Source organism: Ascaphus truei, chromosome 8, assembly GCF_040206685.1.
Source record: "Ascaphus truei isolate aAscTru1 chromosome 8, aAscTru1.hap1, whole genome shotgun sequence".
Taxonomy (NCBI): Eukaryota; Metazoa; Chordata; class Amphibia; order Anura; family Ascaphidae; genus Ascaphus; species Ascaphus truei.
Window position 1 is genome coordinate 32,963,612 of NC_134490.1, and position 25,104 is coordinate 32,988,715.

Consider the following 25,104-nt stretch of genomic DNA (forward strand, 5'->3'; position numbering starts at 1 on the left):
GCAAAGGGTGTTAGGTTGCCTTGTTTCATGCCAGAATATGGGTGCTCTATAATAATGGCAGGGCCCATATGGCCTCACACCTAGGCATCTCTGAGCCCTTTCAAGTATGGCCCCTGGACAGACACACCGGAGCCGAGCTTGGTAACCATCTGTGTCTTCCAGAGTCTATAACTTAGAAAGCCCTCAGCTCATATACAGATCAGCAATATCTATACATATTAAACTATTCCCGTTTAATAAAAGATGTGGTGTCCTGTCTGCTGCATGCAAAAAGTTATGAGTTCCTATTCTGATGTCATGCATGGAGTGAGTGTATATCCCCAACAAATCACTAGCCTCATTCCTGGCACACATTAGAAACATACTTTTAAACACTGCAAATCTGCTCAGCTTCATAACCTTAGCGTGAGCACCTTCCTGAACCACTACTCTAGGCTCAGGATACCTGGGCATGTACAGTATGGGGGTACTTCTGCTATACTGGGGAGCCCCATGCTATACTAAGGTCTCTGTGTATACCTGCAGATATCTTTTAACCCCTTCATACCCATTTACCTTGTCTGGAAGATGCTGCAGCAGGGACTCTGGCAGTGAGTCGTCAGAGCGTTTTCAGGGTACAAGGTTGGCGGAATAATGCGCTTAGCTGTATCAGAGGATATCACTCAATCTCTGTATACAACTTTTGGAGTATCCCATAACCCTGTACCCCGCTACATATACGCATTCTGCAAAGACTTTCTCCGCCAAACCCACCCTGAAACTTACATCCTAGAAATCGCCCGATCCCAGCATCCCCGGAGAGGAAATAAAATCGCATCATTCTTTAATGTCGCAAAATCAGTATACAGTTGCAGTAATACATTTTTTACATCTGGGTCCCAGAGCTGACACTCTAAGACCCTAACACACGGGTCAGGGTTAACCAAGTGGGCCTGAACTTTATTATAAGCCCAGTTAACCCCTTCCCCGCCACACCCGCCCCCCACCCCAATTGCCCCCACCTTCCCCCCTCCTGCCCCCACCTGCCCCCCTCCTGCCCCCACCTGCACGCCACCCCAATTGCCCCCCACCCCAATTGCCCCCACCTTCCCTCATCCCACCCCCTCCTGCCCCCCACCCAAATTGCCCCCACCTTCCCCCTCCCACCCCACACCCCAATAGCCCCAACCTTCCCCCCTCCTGCCCCAATAGCCCCCACCTTCCACCTCCCACCTCAATAGACCCCACCTTCCCCCCTCCTGCCCCCTTCAAAACCCCACCCCAATAGCCCCCACCTTCCACCTCCCACCTCCCACCCCAATAGACCCCACCTTCCCCCCTCCCGCCCCCTTCAAAACCCCACCCCAATAGCCCCAACCTTCCCCCCTCCTGCCCCAATAGCCCCCACCTTCCACCTCCCACCTCCCACCCCAATAGACCCCACCTTCCCCCCTCCTGCCCCATCCTGCCCCAATAGCCCCCACCTTTCCCCTCCCGCCCTCCACCCCAATAGCCTCCACCTTCCCCCCTCCATCCCTCCATCCACCCACCCCAATAACCCCCACCGATATCCTCCACCTTCCACCCTCCATCCCCCCCACCCCAATAGCCCCCACCTGATAGCTGCCACCTTCCCCCCTCCCGCCTTTCACCCCAATAGACCCCACCTTCCCCCACCCGCTCCCCACATTCCCCCCTCCCGCCCTCACTCCAATAGCCCCCACCTTCCCCCCTCCTGCCCCCACCGCAATAGCCCCCACTTTCCCCACTCCCGCCCCCTCTTGCTCCCACCCCAATAGCCCCCACCTTCCCCAATAGCCCCACCTTCCCCCCTCCTGCCCCCCACCGCAATAGCCCCTTCCTCCCACCCACCCCCTCCTGTCCCCTACCCCAATAGCCCCCTCCTACCCCCCACTGCAATAGCCCCCACCTCCCACCCACCCCCTCCTGTCCCCTACCCCAATAGCCCCCTCCTACCCCAATAGTCCCCTCCTTCCCCTGTCCCACCCCAATAGCCCCCTCCTACCCCAATAGTCCCCACCTTCCCCCCCACTTACCCCTGTCCTGCCCCCTTCTTCCCCCTCCCGCCCTCTCCTGCCCCTCCTAACCCTCCTGCCCCCCACCCCAACAGCCTCCACCTTCCTCCCTTCCGCACCCTTCTGCCCCCCACCCCACCCCACCCCAATAGCCTCCACCTTCCCCCCTCCTGCCCCTACTGTCCCACACCTCAATAGCCTTCTTTTTCTCCACTCCCACCCCAATAGCCCCCCCTCCCCCCTCCCACCCCATTAGCACCCACCTTCTCCCACCCCACCTTCCCCCCTCCTGCCCCCTTCTTCCCCCTTCTTCCCCCTCCCGCCCCCTCCTGACCCCCACCCCAATAGCCTCCTCCATCCCCCTCCTGCCCCCTTCTTCCCCCTCCCGCCCCCTCCTGACCCTCAACCCAATAGCCTCCTCCTTCCCCCTCCTGCCCCCTTCTTCCCCCTCCCACCCCCTCCTGACCCCCAACCTAATAGCTTCCTTCTTCCCCCTCCTGTCCCCTCCTGCCCCACAACACAATAGCCTCCACCTTCCCCCCTCCCGCCCCCCACCCCAATAGTCTCCACCTTCCCCCCTCCTGCCCCCTCCTGCCCCCTCCTGCCCCTCCTGCCCCACACCCCAATAGCCTTCTCCTCCCCCCCTTCCACCCCAATAGCCCGCATCCCAATAGCCCCCCCATCCCAATAACCCACACCGGAATAGCCCCCACCTTCCCTCTCCCACCCCCTTCTGCCCCCCCAATAGCCCCCATTTCCCCCCTCCTGCCCCCCACCCCAATAGCCCCCATTTCCCCCCTCCTGCCCCCCACCCCAATAGCCCCCAGCTTCCCCCTACTGCCCCCCACCACAATAGCCACCTTCCCACTCCTGCCCCCCACCCCAATAGATCCCACCTTCCCCCCTCCTGCCCCCCACTCCAATAAACCCCACATTCCCCCCTCCAGCCCCCCACCCCAATAGCCCCCACCTTCCCTGCCCCAGCAGCCCACACCTTCCATCCTCCTGCCCCCCACCCCAATAGATCCCACCTTCCCCCTCCTGCCCCCCACTCCAATAAACCCCACATTCCCCCCTCCAGCCCCCCACCCCAATAGCCCCCACCTTCCCTGCCCCAGTAGCCCACACCTTCCACCCTCCTGCCCCTCACCCCAATAGCCCCCACCTTCCCCCTCCCAACTCCTCCTGCCCCAGTAGCCCACACCTTGCACCCTCCACCCTCCTTCCCCCACCCCAATAGCCCCCACCTGCCCCCACCCCAATAGCCCCCACCTGCCCCCCTCCTGCCCCCCAAATCTTACTTTTATGGGTGCTGCACGGCCTTCTTCTGGCATGCACCGGCTGAGGAGCATGCGGAGGGGGAGCAAATGGAGGAGAGCAGGAGCACCACACCAGCAGTGCTGGGAGGCGTGCAAACCAGTGGGGAGGAGGCAGCCAGGCAGTAACTTCCAGTGCCACCCTATGCATGGGATTCCTGTCCCAGCGCTCCCCGGGCCCCCGCCACCCTATGCATGGGATTCCTGTCCCAGCGCTCCCCGGGCCCCCGCCACCCTATGCATGGGATTCCTGTCCCAGCGCTCCCCGGGCCCCCGCCACCCTATGCATGGGATTCCTGTCCCAGCGCTCCCCGGGCCCCCGCCACCCTATGCATGGGATTCCTGTCCCAGCGCTCCCCGAGCCCCCGCCACCCTATGCATGGGATTCCTGTCCCAGCGCTCCCCGGGCCCCCGCCACCCTATGCATGGGATTCCTGTCCCAGCGCTCCCCGGGCCCCCGCCACCCTATGCATGGGATTCCTGTCCCAGCGCTCCCCGGGCCCCCGCCACCCTATGCATGGGATTCCTGTCCCAGCGCTCCCCGGGCCCCCGCCACCCTATGCATGGGATTCCTGTCCCAGCGCTCCCCGGGCCCCCGCCACCCTATGCATGGGATTCCTGTCCCAGCGCTCCCCGGGCCCCCGCCACCCTATGCATGGGATTCCTGTCCCAGCGCTCCCCGGGCCCCCGCCACCCTATGCATGGGATTCCTGTCCCAGCGCTCCCCGGGCCCCCGCCACCCTATGCATGGGATTCCTGTCCCAGCGCTCCCCGAGCCCCCGCCACCCTATGCATGGGATTCCTGTCCCAGCGCTCCCCGGGCCCCCGCCACCCTATGCATGGGATTCCTGTCCCAGCGCTCCCCGGGCCCCCGCCACCCTATGCATGGGATTCCTGTCCCAGCGCTCCCCGGGCCCCCGCCACCCTATGCATGGGATTCCTGTCCCAGCGCTCCCCGGGCCCCCGCCACCCTATGCATGGGATTCCTGTCCCAGCGCTCCCCGGGCCCCCGCCACCCTATGCATGGGATTCCTGTCCCAGCGCTCCCCGGGCCCCCGCCACCCTATGCATGGGATTCCTGTCCCAGCGCTCCCCGGGCCCCCGCCACCCTATGCATGGGATTCCTGTCCCAGCACTCCCCCGTGTCGGCTCGTGGGCCTCATGGATTCCCTTGAATAAAATCTCAACTCTTCCACTGTAGAACTCTACTTTCTAATTACGGACAGTTCCGGTTTCTCTTTTCACCTTTATTTATGTACAGTATAGCGCTATATTATTTGATGTATGTTCATCCCAGGCTTTTCTAGAATATCCCTTGATTGTGGCCTGGTAAGCTCGTCTTGGCGGTATTATTTGGGGTAGTTGTTGGTAAATATATGTAAATGATGGTGGCCCCACTTAGCTGAGCACAACCGGTATATTGGGTAAGAGCTCAAGGGATTCCTCCTGGACCCTGGATTATCTAAACCTCGCTCCCCATATAAAGCAGGGGCTACGCAGTGTCAGCATGGCGATTCCCTAGATCCACTCTAACCATGATCTGCCACTGCCACTTATCTCTCTGGCTCTATTAAATGTCCCTAATTGGTCTTACTATAATAATAATAATAATAATAATAGCATGTTTTTGTATAGCGCTGCTAGTTATACATAGCGCTTTACAGAGACATTTTGCAGGCACAGGTCTCTGCCCCATGGAGCTTACAATCTATGTTTTTGGTGCCTGAGGCACAGGGAGATAAAGTGACTTGCCCAAGGTCACAAGGAACCGACACCGGGAATTGAACCAGGCTCCCCTGCTTCAAACACTCAATGCCAGTCAGTGTCCTTTACTTACTGAGCCACTCCCTCTCCCGTAGTCTCTAATGCTGTGTGACCTAATTTACTAGTGCCTGGAAAGGCTGCCGACAGGGGGAGAGCCGGGACAACTGTCCCGGCCCCAGACCGGCCAGTCTAGACAGGAAACTGGGCCTGAGGGGAAGAGAAACTTCTTTAAAAGGGAATAAGCTCACAAATTATCCACTTGTGTTTTAAGCGTGTTACTCCCCTGGGGTGGGTAAGTGTAAATGGAGGTTGGCCTGTATGTCATTGTGCCTCCTGGTTATAATCACAATACAGAAGCAGGACATAGTGAAGTGCTCATATTTAAAAAAATTATCCACAAATTAATGAAAGCCACTAAAAATATTATAGTTGAAACAGGCATGTTTGGGGTAAGTCCCAGCACAGACTTAAGACAGACTCTCAGTGCGATGTTAGCTCTGCAGTGTGTTCTCCGAGTCTCCACCTGATGGCATCAGCAGACGGGGCGCCACGTGTGATGCTGTGGGGGTCTCGTTTCCTCTGTGTTCCCAGACATACTCAGGTAGTCCAGGGAATGAACCCTACCAATTTCACCTCAAGAAGCTCATCACCCTTGAAGAAACTTTTTGAAGTGAAACGCGTTTACACACATGCCGCACTGCCTGCTATTCCAGTATCGTCTTGCCCACGCTTCAGAGAAGCTGCTGGTGTACTTACACCACACAAATTGTAACATCACCACAACCCCAAATGTGACGCAGGAGGGTAGTAACTTTTTTTTAACCACCAAAAAAATGATTTCAGAAATAGTCAAATTTATTATACAGTATTGTATTGAATTGGCACAAAACACAGTGAAATATTCTATACAAATATAAAGGCTTTGTTGTTCTGTTTGTTTACAATTCTTGCAACTTTACTTCCTGCAGGTCACGGTGATTATTACAAAAATGTGCCACTCCCTTGCATGTTTATTTTTCAGTTGTTATATTCCACCCCATACCTTAATCATTTTTTTTTCGTCTCTCTGATTTTTTAAACTGTTTAATTCCTGAAACGTTGACCCCAAAACTGAAAAAGAGACTTATTAGTGGAGCTCAGCATAGGACAGTTTGACAAATCAGACCACTTTAGAAAACCACTCCGTGCTGCCTGCTCGAAGTGAGAATAAATAGCAGGAGATGCCATCTGGACACTCTACTATAGGCTTTGGGGCCTTTCACAAAAAGAATGTGATATTTAAAAACAATAAACACACAATTCCAGCAAGCTCTAAACCTAGAACCCACCTCACACACACACCAAAAGGAGCTGGCCAAATGTATACAAAAGACAAAAATACCCAATGCTACATCCATTATGACAAAATACATAGATAAATACTGCAATGTTAGTATTCTCATGAGTAAGGGTCATTTAATTAAAACCTTTGGCCAAAGCGTTATAAGCCTGCAGCCACTTCACGGCATGACCTGTATGCAGGTCCTAACCCTACCTGTGAACATTCTCATTTACCTCTGCAGTGGGGGGAGAATGGTCTTAATGGACCTGTCCTGCACTGGAACATGGAAAACCCTGCTACTTAAAAAGTGTGGAGGGGTGAGCTTAAACCCAGGGAGGTGGGGCCCCCAACATTTAATATCCATGTGTGAAAAAGTATGTGAACCTTTAGGCCATGGCCAGAGTGAGGAGACGCATGCGTACTCACTCACGCTTGGCGAATTTAAATACAAGTTACCTGATGCATGCGTCCAAAGTGCTGCTTCATGCACGCGCATATGTGCTTGGACCGGAGCTGTGCTTGGGGTGACAGCAGAATTTGTTTTTTGAACGTGATGGCGGGTCACATGACTGGCTAACAACCAATGAGAGCACAGCAGTCACAATAACCAATCAAATGGAGCCGAGGACGTGACATCAGTTCAAAAGAACTACCAGTGAATGTCTTTGCAATACTGTAGCAACACAGAGTAAGGTCGCATTTCATTAGCGCTTATCGCTGGAATGTTGTTTTTATATGGCTTTTAATTTTACTCAACGGTTTTTTTTGTGCAATTCCTGCACAAGGATCATTTTGTTCTGTTCTAATAAAATTTGATCGCGCGCGCTTCTTTTCTTTGTTCCTATACTTAAAAAGCAGTCTCAGAAGTTTTGATAAATATTTTCCATATACTTAGATTGCAAGTGCATGGATCTTAGAGCATTGCAGTTCAAGTTTTTTGCACTGGGCACACATCCTCCCAAGGGTTTTAGATTCAAATGGCAGTTGTCCAAAATGTAAACCTCCCAAGGCAGACCTCACTCACTGCATATGGCATTGCAGGAAGAAAGATTCTGGAAGAGTAAAGTAGTGGGCTACATTAAGAGACTCCTGGACACGTCCCTATCTTGTCAAAATGTTCCAATACTATTCAGAGATATAATTAGCTGGCCTAATAGAATATGTTAAAAGAATAGCCTATTAGATCGGATATTACTGATGGCAAAAAAATTTTTTTAATGATAAACTGGCTCAATGTTAAACTCCGCATGGTCAGCCAACTTGAAAACTTTTTATTTTGAATTATGTCTATCAAAAAGTCTGACGTCTCTCTGAATAGGGATATAGAAAGCAGTACATTTCTAAAGAAATAGAACATTTCATTTTTAAACTACTATTGGAAACCAGAGATTTCATTCTCAAACTATTTGATCACACAACGGAGTTTGCGGAAGCCAGACTGACATGAGTGGTAGAAAATCCCAACTTGGCCCTGGTCCTTCTCTACGTTACATTGTCATTGTAGAGGTAAAATTAATTAAGTGCATTTTTGGCAAAAAACAAAAAACAAACACTCACTAAGTGCACTTGGAATTTCTTGATATTTCTATTGGAAAAAAAAAATCCAATTAAGTGCCTATTTAGTCATCGAGCAGAGTAACCACAACATAAAACTCATTAAGTATGACTTTGAAATAATGTCAAAAAGAACATTCAGTCACCTTTTCCTCTGTACTCAAAGAATGCCTTACCTGTACAACGACAATATACTTATTTTTGCCTTGTTTTTTGTCCAGGTGGCTCGAATAGGTCAGTGCTATCCTAGCTCGTGTAAGGTGTGATAGTTTATAGAAATGTAGGTTAGTTTTAGGCGCTTTGTTTTGTTATATTATTATTTAGCTATCTGCCAAGTTCTTCTCTTAGGATAAATTCTATAATATCCAGAAAATTAGTGCATGCATAGGACAAACCATGAGCATCAGTTTAAAACCCGTGGAAAGTACACAAGAAGATGTGGAAGGCCTGGATATATGATATCGAAAAGTGAATAGGCTAATATGTTGTATTGTGTCATCATGTTGTACAACAATCCATGTGATGTATCTTATGCAAATATGTATGTTACTTTCTTTGATGCACCAATGAAGGAATTGAAGAAAAGAAACATTACAGACAAACACTGGACAGACTGTTACAGAATCACTGTGTAAACCCCCTCCCTCCTAAAAGATTACTAACAATATTGGTATATGCTTGACCCCACCCTTGTTGTTATGGGGATCCAGACATCACTCATGGGAGTATTGAAGGAAGAGGGGCTGTTCAGGAAGGGCAGGTTCCCCAAGTTCCAGAGGAGCTGAGCCTTGGGGAATGTAGATGGATATGTTAATAGGGTGATAAACAGGTGGGCCTGGCCTATGCTATGTTGAAGATAGGGCCAGTATCCCCTAAGTAAGGAGCCCCTTAAAAAAAAAAGTCCGGTACAGTTCAGTAAAAGGAATACGGACCTTCTCCCACAACTACCCATGCAATTAAGTCAGAGTACCTCCATATAAGTGGTACGAGTGGGTACAGATGGAAGAGAAGTATTGGTGTATGTCTTTGTATAAAACTCTGTACAACGTGTCAAGATAATGACTGAGTGGTCCCCAAGTAGATGACATGAATAAATGACAGTTGTACAATAAAAGTTCCTGACACCCAATATTTCACAACTTTGCTACCTAATCGCCCAGTCGCCTGAATGCCAGCACCCTGAGTTAAGGTAAATTATGCGGAGTAGTGTATTTAGATAGAAAAGATCCCATATGATGCACTCATCTCCACTAAGTATAAAATAACATTTTATTGATAATGTCGAAAACAAACTTGCAGGACCGCAGGAATAATCTGCAGGTACATTACTTGACACAGTAAGCAGATACTTTTAGACTTATCTAGGCTAGGAGGTTATACACTGGAGTGATTTCTCTGGACATACAGGTTCAGCTATACTCCGTAGCACAGCACGGCTAAGCGCTATCAGTTAGGTTTTAATTGAGTTTTGTTTTTGACATTATCAATAAAATGTTGTTATTTTATACTTAGTGGAGATGAGTGCATCATATGGGATATTTTCTCTCTAATTACACTGATACCCTTTATCTTTGATAACACCACTCCAATTTTAGTAATTTGGCAAGCTTAGCAGGACCACCCTCCCCTTCTCTCCCCCCACCCTATTTAATTACAAATTATGCGGAGTAGCCATACACACACCACACCAATATAATCTCCCTAGGAAGCCGAGCAGTTGCAACCAATTTCAATACATTAAAAAAAAATCTGTTTTAGTCAAACACCCTCATGGGAATAATTTAATGAAATATAAATGTGCAGCAAATACATGGAAAAAACCCAGATTTAAACAGAAAACCGATACTTTTGTTCAATGCATGTTACTCATATTACTCATATGGGGAGAATTAGAAGTAGTCCCAGCAGCAATCTCCATATACCACAAAGGTGCGTGTATGGAAAAAAAAATTCTATGTACAGTAGATATAGGTAGTGCCATAGCAAGGCTTGTACAGGCACCGGGCAAAGGCAGCTCGAGCGCATGCACTGTCGGCAAGTGCTCTTTGCGCATGCGTACTCCATGCTGCCGCAAAATTATGCATTGTTCACTCTTGAGAGCGGCCCCCCCACCCCAAGAGCACGGGCTATAGCTACACCCCTGGATACAGGTCGAGAGATTCCACGAAATCACTAGATTATCAAAAATTAAAAAAAAAGTACCAGTACATTTTTCTCATTTTTGATAATCCAGTGGTTTGGGGACTTTATTTTTGTAATGTGCCTTCCTCTTTTTGTATAACACACACATAGCGTGTCTATTAACCCTTAAAGGGGCCAAAGAGCCATTATGCTGCAGACCCTCCCCTCAGCATCTAAACACAGGCAAGTCAGACTGACTCAAGGTCATAGTCTAACAATAACACAGTCTTGTTTTTATTTTTGTAATACCATATGCTGGTCTTGACCGAACTGGATCACTATGGCCGTGCCCTGGAGTTAGTCCAATGACCAAGTCTCACCGGTGAAGCTGGTATTAACTTAGAAAACCTTTAATGCTTTATCTAAACCCCTTCATTACCAGCGAATCCCTCCAGTATTAAGCAGCAGATTGGAGACTCCACCCCAATAATTTGGTAATTTCTTCAGAATTATTCCTCTCTCTCGGGTAGTGCAGTCAGGATTCCACCCAAGAATAGGCTGCACAACAGCACCCTCCTGAAGTTCGTAAACTATCCAAACTGAGTAACTTCTGAAAATAAATATTTTCAGGTACATTTAATACGACCGTGTGAGAGGTCCGGTCTTCTTCTTCTCACTTGCATTTAAGATATTGTTTCAGGGAGAAAAGTTATATATGTGCAGTTGTACATGCACATACTGTATACTAATTTTTCAGATTATTATGAGGGAGTCTCAGACACATAGGGAAGACGTTTATCAAAAACGCTTCCTCCTCCACAGCTGTGTAAATAGAATGCGCACCCACTTCACATACCAAGGTAGACGCTACTTTTCTGGCCACATTCAAGATTCGGGTCCTGCACAGCCTTCCACATGACCAGCATCTCATAGGGCACAAAGCGGTGTACCATCAGCAGCTCCCTGTAATAGCAGGGATCGAAGGAGTCAATCCTTTTAGAGGGCACTCTTACCCCTACTGTACTCATGGCCATGTGAGAGGCTGGCACCAGCCCAGCCTTTGCCAGGCACATGCCCAGATAGACATCGTCAATAGGGAAAAGTTGGATCCCCAGGGACTTATGGTAGATGACACGGGCGGTGTACCCAGACATGAGGATGCCGCCCCCTCCACAGTACATGGGGTAGGAGTCGGAGGCTGTCACCTGCACTGGGACATAGTATTTGCTCCAGGACTCCCGGATGGGGCCAACGTTAGCAATCAGCTGACCAACAAAGAGGTGATGGTCCCCGCCGCCCTCCCCCAGGCCCTGCAGGTAAGTGACAACATTAAAGGTGTTAACAAAGACATCATCATCCCCATTGAAGATAAAGTGAGTTCCGGGACAACTGTCCTCCAGCCACTGGTGGAATAGAACCTGCTTTAGGGTCAGATTGAAAAAGGTGTCATGGAAATCCCACTGCAGAATGTCCCCGTAAGTCCGGCTCTCGATGGTCAGCAGCTGCCTCATACGTTTCTCCTCCTTCGGCTCTTTGGGAATCCCGGCAAGGAAGATCCTTCTCACCTGGGCACCTCTATAGGTCTCCTCCACCCCCCACGTCTGTCGGATGATGGCCCTGCGCTCGTAATTCCCAGGGGATGATTTGATAGCTAGCAGCAGGAATACCGCCTTGGATGCAGCCGCCCCCCCACACTTCATGGGGGAGTCCAGAATTTGAGGAAAGCTCTTGCAGTGTCGATACCTGAGGAAGTCCTGGATGTGAGCGTGCAGGGTGGAGAAGCCTTTAATGCTCGTGACGGAAGCATTCGCCTGGCATGTGGCGGGGGCCCATTTCAGCTTGCCGAGGGCTGGTGTGGCAGTAGTGAGGTGGGAGTCAGGCTCCTCTCCATACACAACGGGCAGTTCGTCTTCACTTCCCTGCATGATGAAGAAGAGACCTAGCATACACACGGTGAGAAGGACCACAATCTCCACGTGTCGATAGGACCGTCTCATGCTGACCCTGCCAGGGAAAACAAAGGCTAAAATGAGTACGGTGAGATGAAATTAAAAAGGATTCTTTCTACATTACAATCCCCAAAGCCACTGCTTTTTATTTATTTACACGTTAACCAGTTTACTGTCTTTATAAAGAAATATCGATTTGTTTTAGAAGGTGTCTGTCCCTGTGTGTTTCTATATTATATGTGTATGTATATCTTTATTGATCTAACGCCCACAGTGTAATCGGCCCTGAAAAGACAGACAATACATAACGGGGAATTATAATACAATAAGTGCAACAAACAAAAAATCAGACAATAGGAAAGGAAAGTCCCTTTATTTCCTTGAACCGTAGGCAGCAACATAAGATTGTAAGCTTGTAAGTGAAGGGTTCATTTTGCCTGCAATATTCTATGTACAGGTCTGAGTACACTGCCTACAAAGCATTGCAGACGTCTGACAGTGATGGTGGTATGCTGCGTATTCACAGGCGAGATATATTTAACCACTTCCCTGCCACAGAGGCTGCCCAGATGGAACATGTGAGAAACTTGTTAAGTGTTTTTCATTTGTCGCAGATTGTTATCAGAGTTTACACCACCTCCTTCTACCACCTCTCCCTATAACTCACATCGCTTCCTATTGCTCCATATAACTTCTCCTATTGCCCAATATAACCTCTCCCTATAACTCCTTCTATTGCTCCATATACGACAAAAAAAAGCGCAAAACGCAAATGGTGAAGTATATCAAAATTCTTAATTCAGTGATAAGGAGGTAAGTATTCTGCGTACATCATATATGAAAATCATAAGCATTCACGTGTAATACACGAGGTTACCGCACACTCATCGGCAAGGGTGAAGGTTCCAGAGAAGTACCCCAACAGATCCTTTCCTGTTGTCATTCAGACATCATCTGTCTCTCATACAGCGTCTGTGGTGCTGCAAAGGTGTGTGAAGAAACAGCACTGTCACGTCCTTTCTATGCTGTATCCACGTAATGGGAGATAGTCTCTGTGATCGAACAGGAGTCTCTGTAACCTGTCACACACGCCCGTGTGGTTATAGGCTCACAGTGAGAGCGCAGTCGGCATACAGCTGTGTTGTTCCACCTCGTGGCTCGCGCGCCTCGATGACGTCACTCGTCGGGCAGGAGACAGAGCAAAGAGTACCAGGGTGGAAGTGAAGGCAACCGCCGTGCAGGGAATAAGTACTAAGCACACAGGGCACTTAGAAACGCAACCGCATACAATACTAATACTCCGATTACAAAGGTATCATAACATTAATCAATCCAACGCGTTTCGAAGCTGCAACGCTTCTTCAGGGATCCCGCAACAGGGATTTCTGAAGAAGCGTTACAGCTTCGAAACGCGTTGGATTGATTAATGTTATGATACCTTTATAATCGGAGTATTAGTATTGTATGCGGTTGCGTTTCTAAGTGCCCTGTGTGCTTAGTACTTATTCCCTGCACGGCGGTTGCCTTCACTTCCGCCCTGGTACTCTTTGCTCTGTCTCCTGCCGGACGAGTGACGTCATCGAGGCGCGCGAGCCACGAGGTGAAACAACAAAGCTGTATGCCGGCTGCGCTCTCACTGTGAGCCTATAACCACACGGGCGTGTGTGACAGGTTACAGAGACTCCTGTTCGATCACAGAGACTATCTCCCATTACGTGGATACAGCATAGAAAGGACGTGACAGTGCTGTTTCTTCACACACCTTTGCAGCACCACAGACGCTGTATGAGAGACAGATGATGTCTGAATGACAACAGGAAAGGATCTGTTGGGGTACTTCTCTGGAACCTTCACCCTTGCCGATGAGTGTGCGGTAACCTCGTGTATTACACGTGAATGCTTATGATTTTCATATATGATGTACGCAGAATACTTCCCTCCTTATCACTGAATTAAGAATTTTGATATACTTCACCATTTGCGTTTTGCGCTTTTTTTTGTCTTTTTTCTCTTAGTGCGTGGGAGTGCTGAGCCACTCTTTAATTCTAGCTGCATACGCTGACACCTACGGTTTTGTATGGTTTCATTTTTTTATCACTTCCACTGTAGGGTAGTGCCTTATTTAGTACTAGTTTTTACTAGACTTATGTTTTTCAAGGAATTAATATATGGTGTATGGTTTGACATTAATTGAACACATTAATTGAACACAGTTAAGTTTTGTTTTGGGTTGCGCACTTTATTTCTTTATTTCTATTGCCCCATATAACTGCTTCCTATAACTTTTCCTATTGCCCCATACAACCTCTCCCTATAACTCCTCCTATTGCCCCATAACCTCACCCTATAACTCCTCCTTTTGCTCCATATAACCGCTCCCTATAACTCCTCCTATTGCTCCATAAAACCGCTCCCTATAACTCCTCCTATTGCTCAATATAATCCCTCCCAATAAACCAACTCCTATTGATCCATCTAACCGCTGCCTATAACCTCTCATAAGGACACACCGCATATCTCAAGTTGACACACACAGGGACACAACAAACAGATGACAAATGCTTCTTGGCACCAATTTTATGACAAGTGAGGATGTTTATTGCTGCCCCGGGTTAGACATCAGTCTCATCATCTATCAACCCCTGATTGAGCTACCTGTGCTGAAGCAGGGATATCCTGAAAACCTGCCCTGTTGGTGGCCCTTGATGATTGGGAGTTGGCCCCCCCTAACGTATATAATGAAACATTGTGCTGTGTCGCATTTTGGGGTTTATTGTGCGCCAACGCTATTAATAAACTTTTTATGCAAATGATTTTGATGCACTTTTCTACTTTTTTTTTTTTATTATTACTAAATGGTGTGACCCAAGCCCCAGGCTAATACACGGTATTATATGCAAAGCTGTATTACATTAAGTACTTTATTGCTTCCTCCTGGCACTCTTCCACCCATATATAAACAGCTTTCACAATAGCTCTCTCAAGATCTAGAGAATTAATTCGAGGTGGAATTAGTGTCCGGGATGCCCCGGTGCGTAAAAATAAATAAAGCCCCCCCCCCCCCTCCTCCTTCCGGGGGGCCCAACCTGTGGTGTGGGTGCGGCAGAGGGAGCCCACCCAGACGGTGGTTGTCGAAGGTGGGTCCGACTTCTAGTAGGGCCCAAGGTCCGTGTTAGGAGCACCTGGGCAGGCACCCTTCGCCGCTGGGGAAGGCCCCGCACTGCAGGTAGGGCGCGGTGACAGAGTGTGCAGGGAGGTGGGACTTTAGAAATACTGGAATGATGTTCCGGCTGCTAAAATAAGTGCTAGAACGATGTTCCGGCCTGTGGAGGATGGGTCCTTAAAAAGGTGGTGGGGCCTAATGCCGAACCGACTGCACGTAGGGTAGTCCTGCAACTGGTCTTATTCCTCATCAAATCGAAATGTCTACAGCAGGGGTTTCAAACTCAGTCCTCAAGGGCCACAAACAGTCGAAGTTTTATGGATATCCCTGCTTCAGCACAGGTGGCTCAATCAGTGGCTCAGCTGAAGCAGGAATATTCATAAAGCCTGGCCTGTTGGTGAAAAGAAAAATCAAACTGTTGCCCCCGGGACAAATAAGAAATGGGGGGCATGACGGGATGGTCGAGATCCCCTTAAGAGAGATGTAAGCATTAATTGGCGATTGAGCTAAGAAACGAAGAGGGAGGAGGGAGGAGGCTGCACCGTGGCCATATACAGCCTTATCTAGAGGGATTAAGTGGTGGGGAAGGCGGCGACAGGCCTTGGCTAGGGTGGTGGGTCTGTCGGTGTCCTTCCTTAACCCTTTGGCTGCCAATAGATGTAGCCAAGTTATGGGGTTCTGCACTCCAGGGACCCCATGACGTGGTAGCTACGACATAATCTAGTTGCTTGTTTTCATAGGGGATGACACGTTCTGCGCTCCTATGACTGATCTATCAGGAAGAGGAATGCAAGGACACCTCTCCTTCCGTTCTGTCAGCAGTGACTGCGCGACCCCGTGATCAGTCACGTGACTGCGTGTGCCGGTGGGGCCGTGGAAATCTGGTGCCCGTAGCCCTTCAAAAAGGTTAAAGCAGCAATCTGTGCTGCTCGTTTTATTTACGGATATATTTTTGTTCCCCTAATGTGAAACAAGGGGGCCTCCCAGAGCTTGGCTGCAGTAATACAAGCTCCAGGGGACCCTCCATTCCTCAGATACTTCATAATGTCCGCACAAGAATTCTTGTCTGGGAGAAACAATATGACCACTGAGGTCAGCCTCCCTCTGGCAGCCAATAGAAAGCGGCGACCTCATCGCGAGAGGACATGGCAGCTTCCACATTGGTTGACCCCGCACTAATCTTGTTTTTTTTCCCTTGCAAGCGCTGGCAAAAGTTAAAAAAAAAAAACATTATATTCAGGGGTTTCCAGGAGCTCCAAGTGCCCCAGTTCAGTTCATACAAGGCAATATATACACACACACACTCACTGAAGAACTAATTTATAGAGAGATAGAGAGATAGAGATATATAGACATGTGGTAACCAGGGAAATCCTGATGGCAAAAGACAGCACACCGCAGTAGTAGTCCAAAAAATGTATATTGTGAACACAGGGCCGCCAACGTTTCGGTCCTCGTAGAGGGACCTTCCTCAGGGCAATATATATTTTTTTAGGGGCGGGGGTAGATTTGCTGTTGTTTTTTTCCCTTCTCAACATCCATGGACCCTGTGTTCCCACATACATATTTGAAAGTTTTTTAGGGTCTGCTTGAGACCCCCAAAAAACCATACAATACATGCACTCATTGTCACCAGGGAGACGCAAGGACACATCCACCACCAGTTTAAGTTCTTTCAAATCTAAGGCTGTCTCACATTTTAACCTGGTCTGTAACTGTTTCATACGCTCATAATATACATTTTCTTTAACTGTGCACGCAATGTCTTGTATATAATGTATACCCTGTTCATTTATGTAACTGTACTTGTAACCATGTATTATTTGTTTTACTCTGTGCCCAGGACATACTTGAAAACGAGAGGTAACTCTCAAAGTATTACTTCCTGGTAAAATATTTTATAAATAAATAAATATCTCAATCTCCCCATTAGGTCTTCGTTTTCTATTGGCTGCCGGAGAGAGACCCTTCTGTCCTTTTTGTGGTTAAAATGTAGAAACTTTTTGTGAACTGGGGGATCCCGCGAGGGAGGGGGAATGCGGGTCAGGTATTATTACAAACGAAATAATACGTTTGAATCGTTTGTCTCTGGGTTGGTTTCCCGGCTCTGCGCAGCTTTAACCTATGCTGTGCTGAAAAGCTGTGTAATAAAGCAGGCATAAGCTTTATAGGGGTCCTTGTTAAAATGGACAAGATGCAAAAGGTGACACTGTGTGCTCATTTGCATGTTATTACCCAGAATCCGTGTGAGACATGCGACTGTGCTCACAAGTGGTATTTTTATTTGAAAAACTAAACAAAAAATGAGCAGAGCAGACAGGTGCTTTAAAAAGATTAGGAGACAAAAAGGCTTTTGTACAAACTACTGTTGGTACACAGGGAAGGATACAGATAATCTATAGTATGCATATTTAAGATACATTTTGGAACCACATTATATCCAAAGATACTTCTAATGGTTCCAATAATTAAGAATAAATGATGAATTTTGTGAGCAACATGGAAGAAAAATGTAACACAACAGTTCGATGCTGTACATACACACTGTGTTGCATTTATGCTCTAGTTCTTTTGGTGGGAATTGAGGGGTCAGGGCACAGCCTTATCCCGCCGGTATCCCATTCATCATGTGTTGCCAGTAAACTTACTTCCTGATTATCGGGAGTTCAAATTACTGTAGTTTCCTGAAACCTGCTAGACACTAGAGGCCAATACCAACAAAGAAAGAGCAGCTACACTGGCGACACAGTTTATTGCACTGCGGCCAGATCCGCAAGCCGGGAGATTTCCCGGCTTGCTAGTGGCCGCCCCTCGGCGTGCCGCGCGTCATCGACGCGCGGTCACGCGTCATCGGGAGCGTGTGCCCCCTGCACGCGCGTCCAGGGCTCCCCGATATGCTCGAATAAACTCGGCCGCAGCAGTATATGGAGTAATATTTGTTATGGCCAGTGGTTATATGGAGCAATATGAGGAGTTATAGGAGGGGTTATATGGAGCAATATGAGGAGTTATAGGAGGGGTTATATGGAGCAATATGAGGAGTTATAGGAGGGGTTATATGGAGCAATAGGAGGAGTTATAGGGAGCGGTTATATGGAGCAATAGGAGGAGTTATAGGAGCGGTTATACGGAGCAATATGAGGCATTATAGGGACAGGTTATATGGAGCAATAGGAGGAGTTATAGGGAGCGGTTATATGGGGCAATAGGAGGATTTATATATTTATTATAGCAACCACGGCGACTTAAAATTACAAAACAAACAAATGACTATGGGGTGTAGATTAGCAAGACCAAACAGGTGTGAGTCAGCTGATGAGATAAGGCTCAAATAATGAGATTAATATCCTCAACACACACCCATTATGTGAGAGCAGTGGGTGGTACAGTACACAGAAGAGGAAGTCGCCGTGGTTGCTATAATACATAATTATTATTTTTTGATATATATGTTTTGGATTATTGGTGTTGTGAGCTCTGACTCACTTTAGTGTGTCATTAGGTAGTGGTGATTTTACCTCACTTAATGGGACAATTGATATCCCAGGCTATTCTTGCTAATAATACTACTCTGAGTGCGGCTAACTGGGTTCTTTTCGTTATCCTAGAGTTAACGTGTTGTGTTATATATGTATTTAGTCCATTGCACCGTAGTCATTAATTTTAAAGGTATAGGGTTGAGCGTTGAGTTATTTCTTTAGTTGTTCATATGCTGTTAGGCAAGCAGCAGTATTCCTGTCATTGTTATCTCAGTTAGGGAAGTGTCCTATAAGATAGGGTTGTCCCTAACACAAGGAACTGACAGGCAAGCTCTTAAGGGAGAAGACCTGTGTTCAGCTCAGTAACAGCCTTACAGTGAAATACTTAAAGAATCCTACATCACAGTAGCAGATAGTTTCTATCTGCAGCACTAGGAAGAGACCTGGGTGGATTGCAAATGATTTCCAGTTAATGGGCTGGGTCTGCGACTTGGCAGGGCAAAAGGCACCATCAGTCACATGGTGAGAGGGAAGAAGTATGGAACTGCTGAAAACCTGCCCTGTTGATGCCCGAGTTTTGCTGCTCTAATTAACCCAAGTTACAAGTTCCTGTCGCCCTCGTATTCATCACCATTCCTCATACAAGCCAGCATGGATCCAACTGCCCTGAGAGGATCCTAAAACCTGTCCTGTTGACATCAGGTGAGCCGCTCTGCACTGACATCACTTTAAGCAGGTCCCAAAACTGTTTAAAGCTACAGAGACTATATAACAACACTCCCTTTTCACTGTACACCCTATCCCTCATGCTGGGGTTTGATAGGGGTGTTACATACGCATCTCACAACTTCCCCCAGTTGTATAATGTATATCCAGCTCTGCAACAGCTAAACAAACCAGCTTTGCACTGTTTTCCAGTATCTGAGCCCGACTCTGTATACAGCTCCGTTGACCTGACTGTGAGTGTAACTGCCTTACACATGTGGATACTTCAAACTTTGCTCAACCAGCATTAATGCGACGAGGAACAGATGGTTCCAGATTGCCAGGGGTGGGAGAAACCAGTACTGGGTTTATACAAAATATAGGGTATTTTTTATTACAACTTTTTTTTTTTTTTTTTTACAAACATTTTAATACAAAAAGCAACAAATGTAACCAATTAAAAATATACAACTTTACATCTTATTTACATACTATATCATGTTGGGTGACCTCCTGACTACAGATTATCGGGGGCAGACTCGGCCAGTCCTGGGTTTATGTTTAATGTAAGAAGGATAAACTTGATTTGGTAAGGAGAAGGTAACAAGTGGCACCCACACCTATTGCGTTAAAAAAAAAAAAAGAGCATATGCAGTCAATTCGATATAGTATTCGTTTTAGGAAGCATCTCTCCTGCTATTCCAATAAAATCATTCATAGAACACAATATATAGATAAGATTGGGAGGAAGGGGTCCCTGGGTTGAAGAGTATACACAATGCTACATATTACACTAGTAATCCAGATCTCGCTGGTACTCAGGAGCCGGTAATCACAGGTAATCACACTACCTGCAGGACACATTTTAATATACAATTCATATTGGGTGTTCCTCACTGCTTAAATAGTGTGTAATGTCGTGCTCTAATTGTTTGCAAAGTGTTACATGGCATTAAGCCGCAGGTCTCGGCACTGAGCTGGTAAATGAGACTGTCATATGCCTATATTGTGCCACCCTGCCTGCGCAGCTCACCCTATGTTCTACTCAGTGCCCCCCCCTTGTCACCGTCCCCCCCCCCTTGTCACCGTCCCCCCCCCCTTGTCACCGTCCCCTCTGCTCCTGGACTGTTTATTTTCTGTCACTGTCCCCCCTCCCAGGAGGGAAAGTGACTGCGTAACATTGAGGGAGAGGGGACCCTTAGGAAAGTGACACTTACCTGGTCTGGGTGCTGGCTATCAAATGACATTGGAAGGCGATTTCAGTCTGTGACCGAGTTTAAGTAACCTCCCCCACATTCCCAAGGTGTGAGGAGGGAGGGGAGGGGGGAGCACAGATTGCAGGACTATGTAATGTGGAGATACTCCTATCATACAGTGTGGCCAATGGCCATACTCTTCAAAATTATACAGTGTAGCATGTTATTATTCAGGGGCTGAAATTGTGTAGAGATACTCATTATCATTATACAGTGTTGCATGGTCAGAATGTTGGAGTATATATATATATAGATACTGTGTACTATTCTAAAGGTTGTAAGGTCATAATCATGCTAATGATACCCATTACCGTTATCATATATATTCCTGTTCAGGGGGTATATAGATAGTTAGTTCTCTTCTACTCTGTCTCCATATCTAAGTATACCGTACTTTAATTTACAATTAAACCTCTTAATTGCGAGTGTGTGTGGTGGGGGAGTTGAATGGGCCATAGGTCCCTTATATCTGCATCACTGGGTCCCACCGTGCTGTTAGAGGACCTGCCTAAGACATGCAGATGAGCATACAGTTGTATTTACATATTTGCTTTGCTGTGGAGGGTTTTTGTCACTTTTTTTACTCACCATAACTTAACTCAGTATGGTAACCCCCATCCTTTAGCTTCTTTGCATAGCCAGTTAATCAACCCCACACTGATGAGACCCATTAAGGTCGAAACAGCGGTCTGTGGGTGGGTTATCTGTCTATGCACCTTAACCTTGGCTGTGCTCAAAGCTGTGACCATGCAGCAAGCTTAAGCCTATAGGGAACCATGTTAAAAATGGTTTTTGAAGCGAAAAGTGGCACTGTGTGCTCATTTGCATGTCTTTTCCCAGAATCCCTTGCAGTGGAAGTGCTGTGTGCTAGGTGATAATGGTGAAAGGTGGGGTTGCAGACCTGCCTAAGACATGCAGATGAGCATACAGTTGTATTTACATATTGTGACAGAAACCAGGGGTTGGTAATAAACTCCATATACAGGGCTCCCAGGATACTGAACAGTTTCTGTCCTGTCTAAGCTGAACAGGGCAGCCTCGTGGTACAGGCACTCCATTCCACAGTTTGTCTGCTGCCTGTTTTCTGTCACCTGTCATGCTGATTAGAGTTCAGGTATATAAGACCTGTTTCCTGTTTCCTCTGGGCCCCGCCCAAGAGCCTGGAAGGCTGCTGAACTGCAGAGGGGTGAGAAAGCCTCTTTCCCAAATCGCTTCATTCATTCTGTTAGTTTGTCTAAAGACTGCAAAGGTATTTATTTTGTTGGTGGAAGTGGACAAGCCACTTCCAACTCTGAGTCAGGGACATCTAAGTTTAAGTTATCGCTCAGACGAGCAGCTTTTTGTTTGGCTTTGTTTTCTGTTTAAACTGTGGCAGTCTCAGTGCCTGGGACTGAATAAACCAGGCATAGCCTGTTTAAAGGAACAGTACGTGACGTCTCATCATTTAACCTACCCTAAAAGACCGTGTTCTAACAGTCCCGGACAGACGGCGGAGCCCCGGAGTAAGCCGTTTGTCACATATGGTGGAGAATGCGGGCAGAACACTGAAAGGTCTGGGGGTTAAAGAACTTTAAAAAAAAAAAAAAAAAAAAAGAAGGTTTTTTTTTCTCTCTCTCCAAACAAGATGGAAGACGTGGTGAGTGCGCTGGTACGCAATGTCGCTGTCCAGAAAGACGCGAATGAAGCCCAGCAACAGGCGAGTGAAACCCAGCGACAGCTGTTAATAGCCCAGCAAGAGACTAATGCAAACCAGCAAGAGACAAACCGCCTGCTGAGAGAGGAGCAAAAGCGGTTCGCTCAGGGCTTACAGCAGGAACTCGAGATCCTGAGGGGGACTATCAGTAACCTTCCACTGGCAGAGGCAGCCCCAGTTCCGAAAATGACCAGGGCAAGCCACTACCTTCAGAAGATGGGACCCTCGGATGATGTGGAAGCCTATCTTCTCACGTTTGAACGCACGGCACAGAGAGAGGGATGGCCAGAAGCTGAGTGGGCTGGTCTAATCGCACCCTTCCTAAGCGGCGAACCCCAGAAGGCTTACTTTGATCTAGAGCCAGCCGAAGCTAACGTCTATGCAAAATTGAAGTTCGAGATCCTCGCCCGCCTCGGCGTAACCACGGCTGTTCGTGCCCAAAGGTTTCACGCATGGTCCTTCACGATGGATAAAGCCACCCGAAGCCAGATGTATGACCTCATCCACCTCGCCCGGAAGTGGCTACAACCCGAGATCAACTCAGCAAGCCACATCGTGGAACGGTTGGTCATGGACCAGTTCTTGAGGAAACTTCCCTCTGCCTTACGCCGTTGGGTCAGTCGGAGTGACCCCCACAATGCGGATGAGCTTGTGGCCCTTGTAGAAAGGTACAGTGCAGCAGAAGAGCACCCGCAACCCACAGTCGTGGAGCAACCCCACTATCCGAGGTTCCAGGACTCTTCCAGAGACGGTAAAAGGGTACCGGGGTTAAGGGGCGCTGAAGAGCGGCGACCACCTTCACGCCGCTCCAGCAACAGTGGTTCGCACACTAAGGGCAATAGCCAACATGGGGAGCCGGGAAAAGGCTCTAAGTGGGACACAGACTATGTACCTAAATGTGTAAATTGTCATGAGAGGGGCCACACAGCAAAAATCTGCCCACTAAATGATGAGCCCATGCAATGCAACAGCGTGGAACCTTATTCGCTGTTGTCCCAATGTATGGGCCCTAGCCCAGAGGACCCCTTGAATAACCATCTGTGGGCATTTGTAAAGGTTAATGGTAAGAGGGTTCGGGCACTTCTTGACTCTGGGAGTATGGTCACACTAGTGTCCGAATACCTATTGCCCATTAAGAAGAAACAGGTAAACAGTTCACAAAGAGTGGCAATTTGTTGTATACATGGGGATAATCATGAATATTCCACTGTTGATGTTTTTTTTTAAACAGAATTTGGTTCTTTAGATTTCAAGGTGGGTGTTGTACCCAAACTGGCACATGATGTGTTAATAGGGACCGACTTTCCCCATTTTCTAAAAATGTGGTCCCCAGCTCAGAATAGCGCCCAGAGTTCAATAGCAGACCATAACGAAGTGTTAGAAGAAACAAATCCTTTCCCTTTTTCAGAAATGGAGGTTGACGAGGGCCCAAATAAGAAGGGGGAAAAGGAGGAGTGCTGTGAAATTCCCTTCCCCATCACTACTTTGGTAGGGAATACCCCAAATCAAGATGTTGATCAGGCACTTACCACCCCAGTACAGGATAAGACCCTCGCTGACCTAGAGGTCAGTCCTGGGAGTTTTAAGAAGGCCCAGTGGGAGGACCCCACATTAGCGGTAGCAAGGGGAAATATACGGGACCAGAATAGTACTCATGGCCAACCAGATAGGTCACTTGCTTACCCCTACTTCGAGGTAGAGAACGACCTAGTATATCGGGTTGATAAAAGAAAATCAGTTACAACTAAACAATTGTTGGTACCACGGACATTCCGTAACGTAGTATTACACCTCGCACATAGTCATCCATTGGGGGGACACCTAGGGGTGGAAAAGACAAAAGAAAAGGTTCTCCAAAGCTTTTATTGGCCTGGGGTTCTGGCAGAAATTACAAACTATTGTTCCTCATGCCCAGAATGTCAGATCACAGCCCCGTTCAAGGCATACCGCAGCCCATTGGTACCCCTTCCCATAATAGAGGTACCATTTGACCGGATTGCTATGGATCTAGTAGGACCCCTAATAAAGTCTGCTAGGGGACATCAGCATATATTGGTAATATTAGATTATGCTACCCGATATCCGGAGGCAGTTCCCCTACGTAGCACCTCTGCTAAAAACATAGCAAAAGAGTTAGTACTTCTGTTTTCCCGGGTCGGAATTCCTAAAGAGATCTTATCTGACCAGGGAACACCATTTATGTCCCAAGTAACAAAAGAGCTATGTAAACTCCTAAAAATCAAGCATCTCAGAACCTCAGTCTATCATCCACAAACAGATGGTTTAGTGGAAAGGTTCAATAAAACCTTAAAGAGCATGTTACGCCGGGCGGTCGATAAGGATGGGAAAAACTGGGACTGTTTGTTACCATACCTGTTATTTGCCATTAGGGAAGTTCCCCAGTCATCCACAGGCTTCTCCCCGTTTGAACTATTGTATGGCCGACATCCAAGGGGCTTACTGGATATAGCCAAAGAAACTTGGGAACACGAGGTTACCCCTTACAGAAGTGTAATAGAGCATGTTGCCCAAATGCAGGACCGCATTGCTGCAGTCCTACCCATAGTGAGGGAACACATGGAGAAAGCTCAAGAAGCACAAAGGAATACGTATAATAAGGGTGCTAGGGTCAGAATTTTTTTTCCAGGTGATAGGGTACTAGTTCTGGTTCCCACCGTGGAGAGTAAATTCCTTGCTAAATGGCATGGGCCATATGAGGTCTTGGAAAGAGTGGGAGAAGTAAATTATAGGGTAAGGCAGCCAGGTAG

General features: G+C 47.7%; 1 protein-coding gene across 1 annotated transcript; it reads right to left on the reverse strand.

The window, feature by feature from the left end:
- Window positions 1-5,929: 5,929 nt before the first annotated feature.
- On the reverse strand, window positions 5,930-20,678 carry B3GNT3 (UDP-GlcNAc:betaGal beta-1,3-N-acetylglucosaminyltransferase 3). The gene is made up of 2 exons (XM_075611256.1): window positions 20,605-20,678; window positions 5,930-12,095 (listed from the first exon to the last, which is right to left on the reverse strand). Exon 2 carries the CDS (start codon window positions 12,086-12,088, stop codon window positions 10,940-10,942), a length of 1,149 nt encoding a protein of 382 aa, XP_075467371.1. The 5' UTR covers window positions 12,089-12,095; window positions 20,605-20,678; the 3' UTR covers window positions 5,930-10,939.
- Between the last annotated feature and the right edge of the window lie 4,426 nt (window positions 20,679-25,104).

Bases quoted from the DNA above. Each gene is read 5' to 3' on its own strand.
- B3GNT3 (XM_075611256.1), bottom strand. From the start codon at position 12,088: ATGAGACGGTCCTATCGACACGTGGAGATTGTGGTCCTTCTCACCGTG.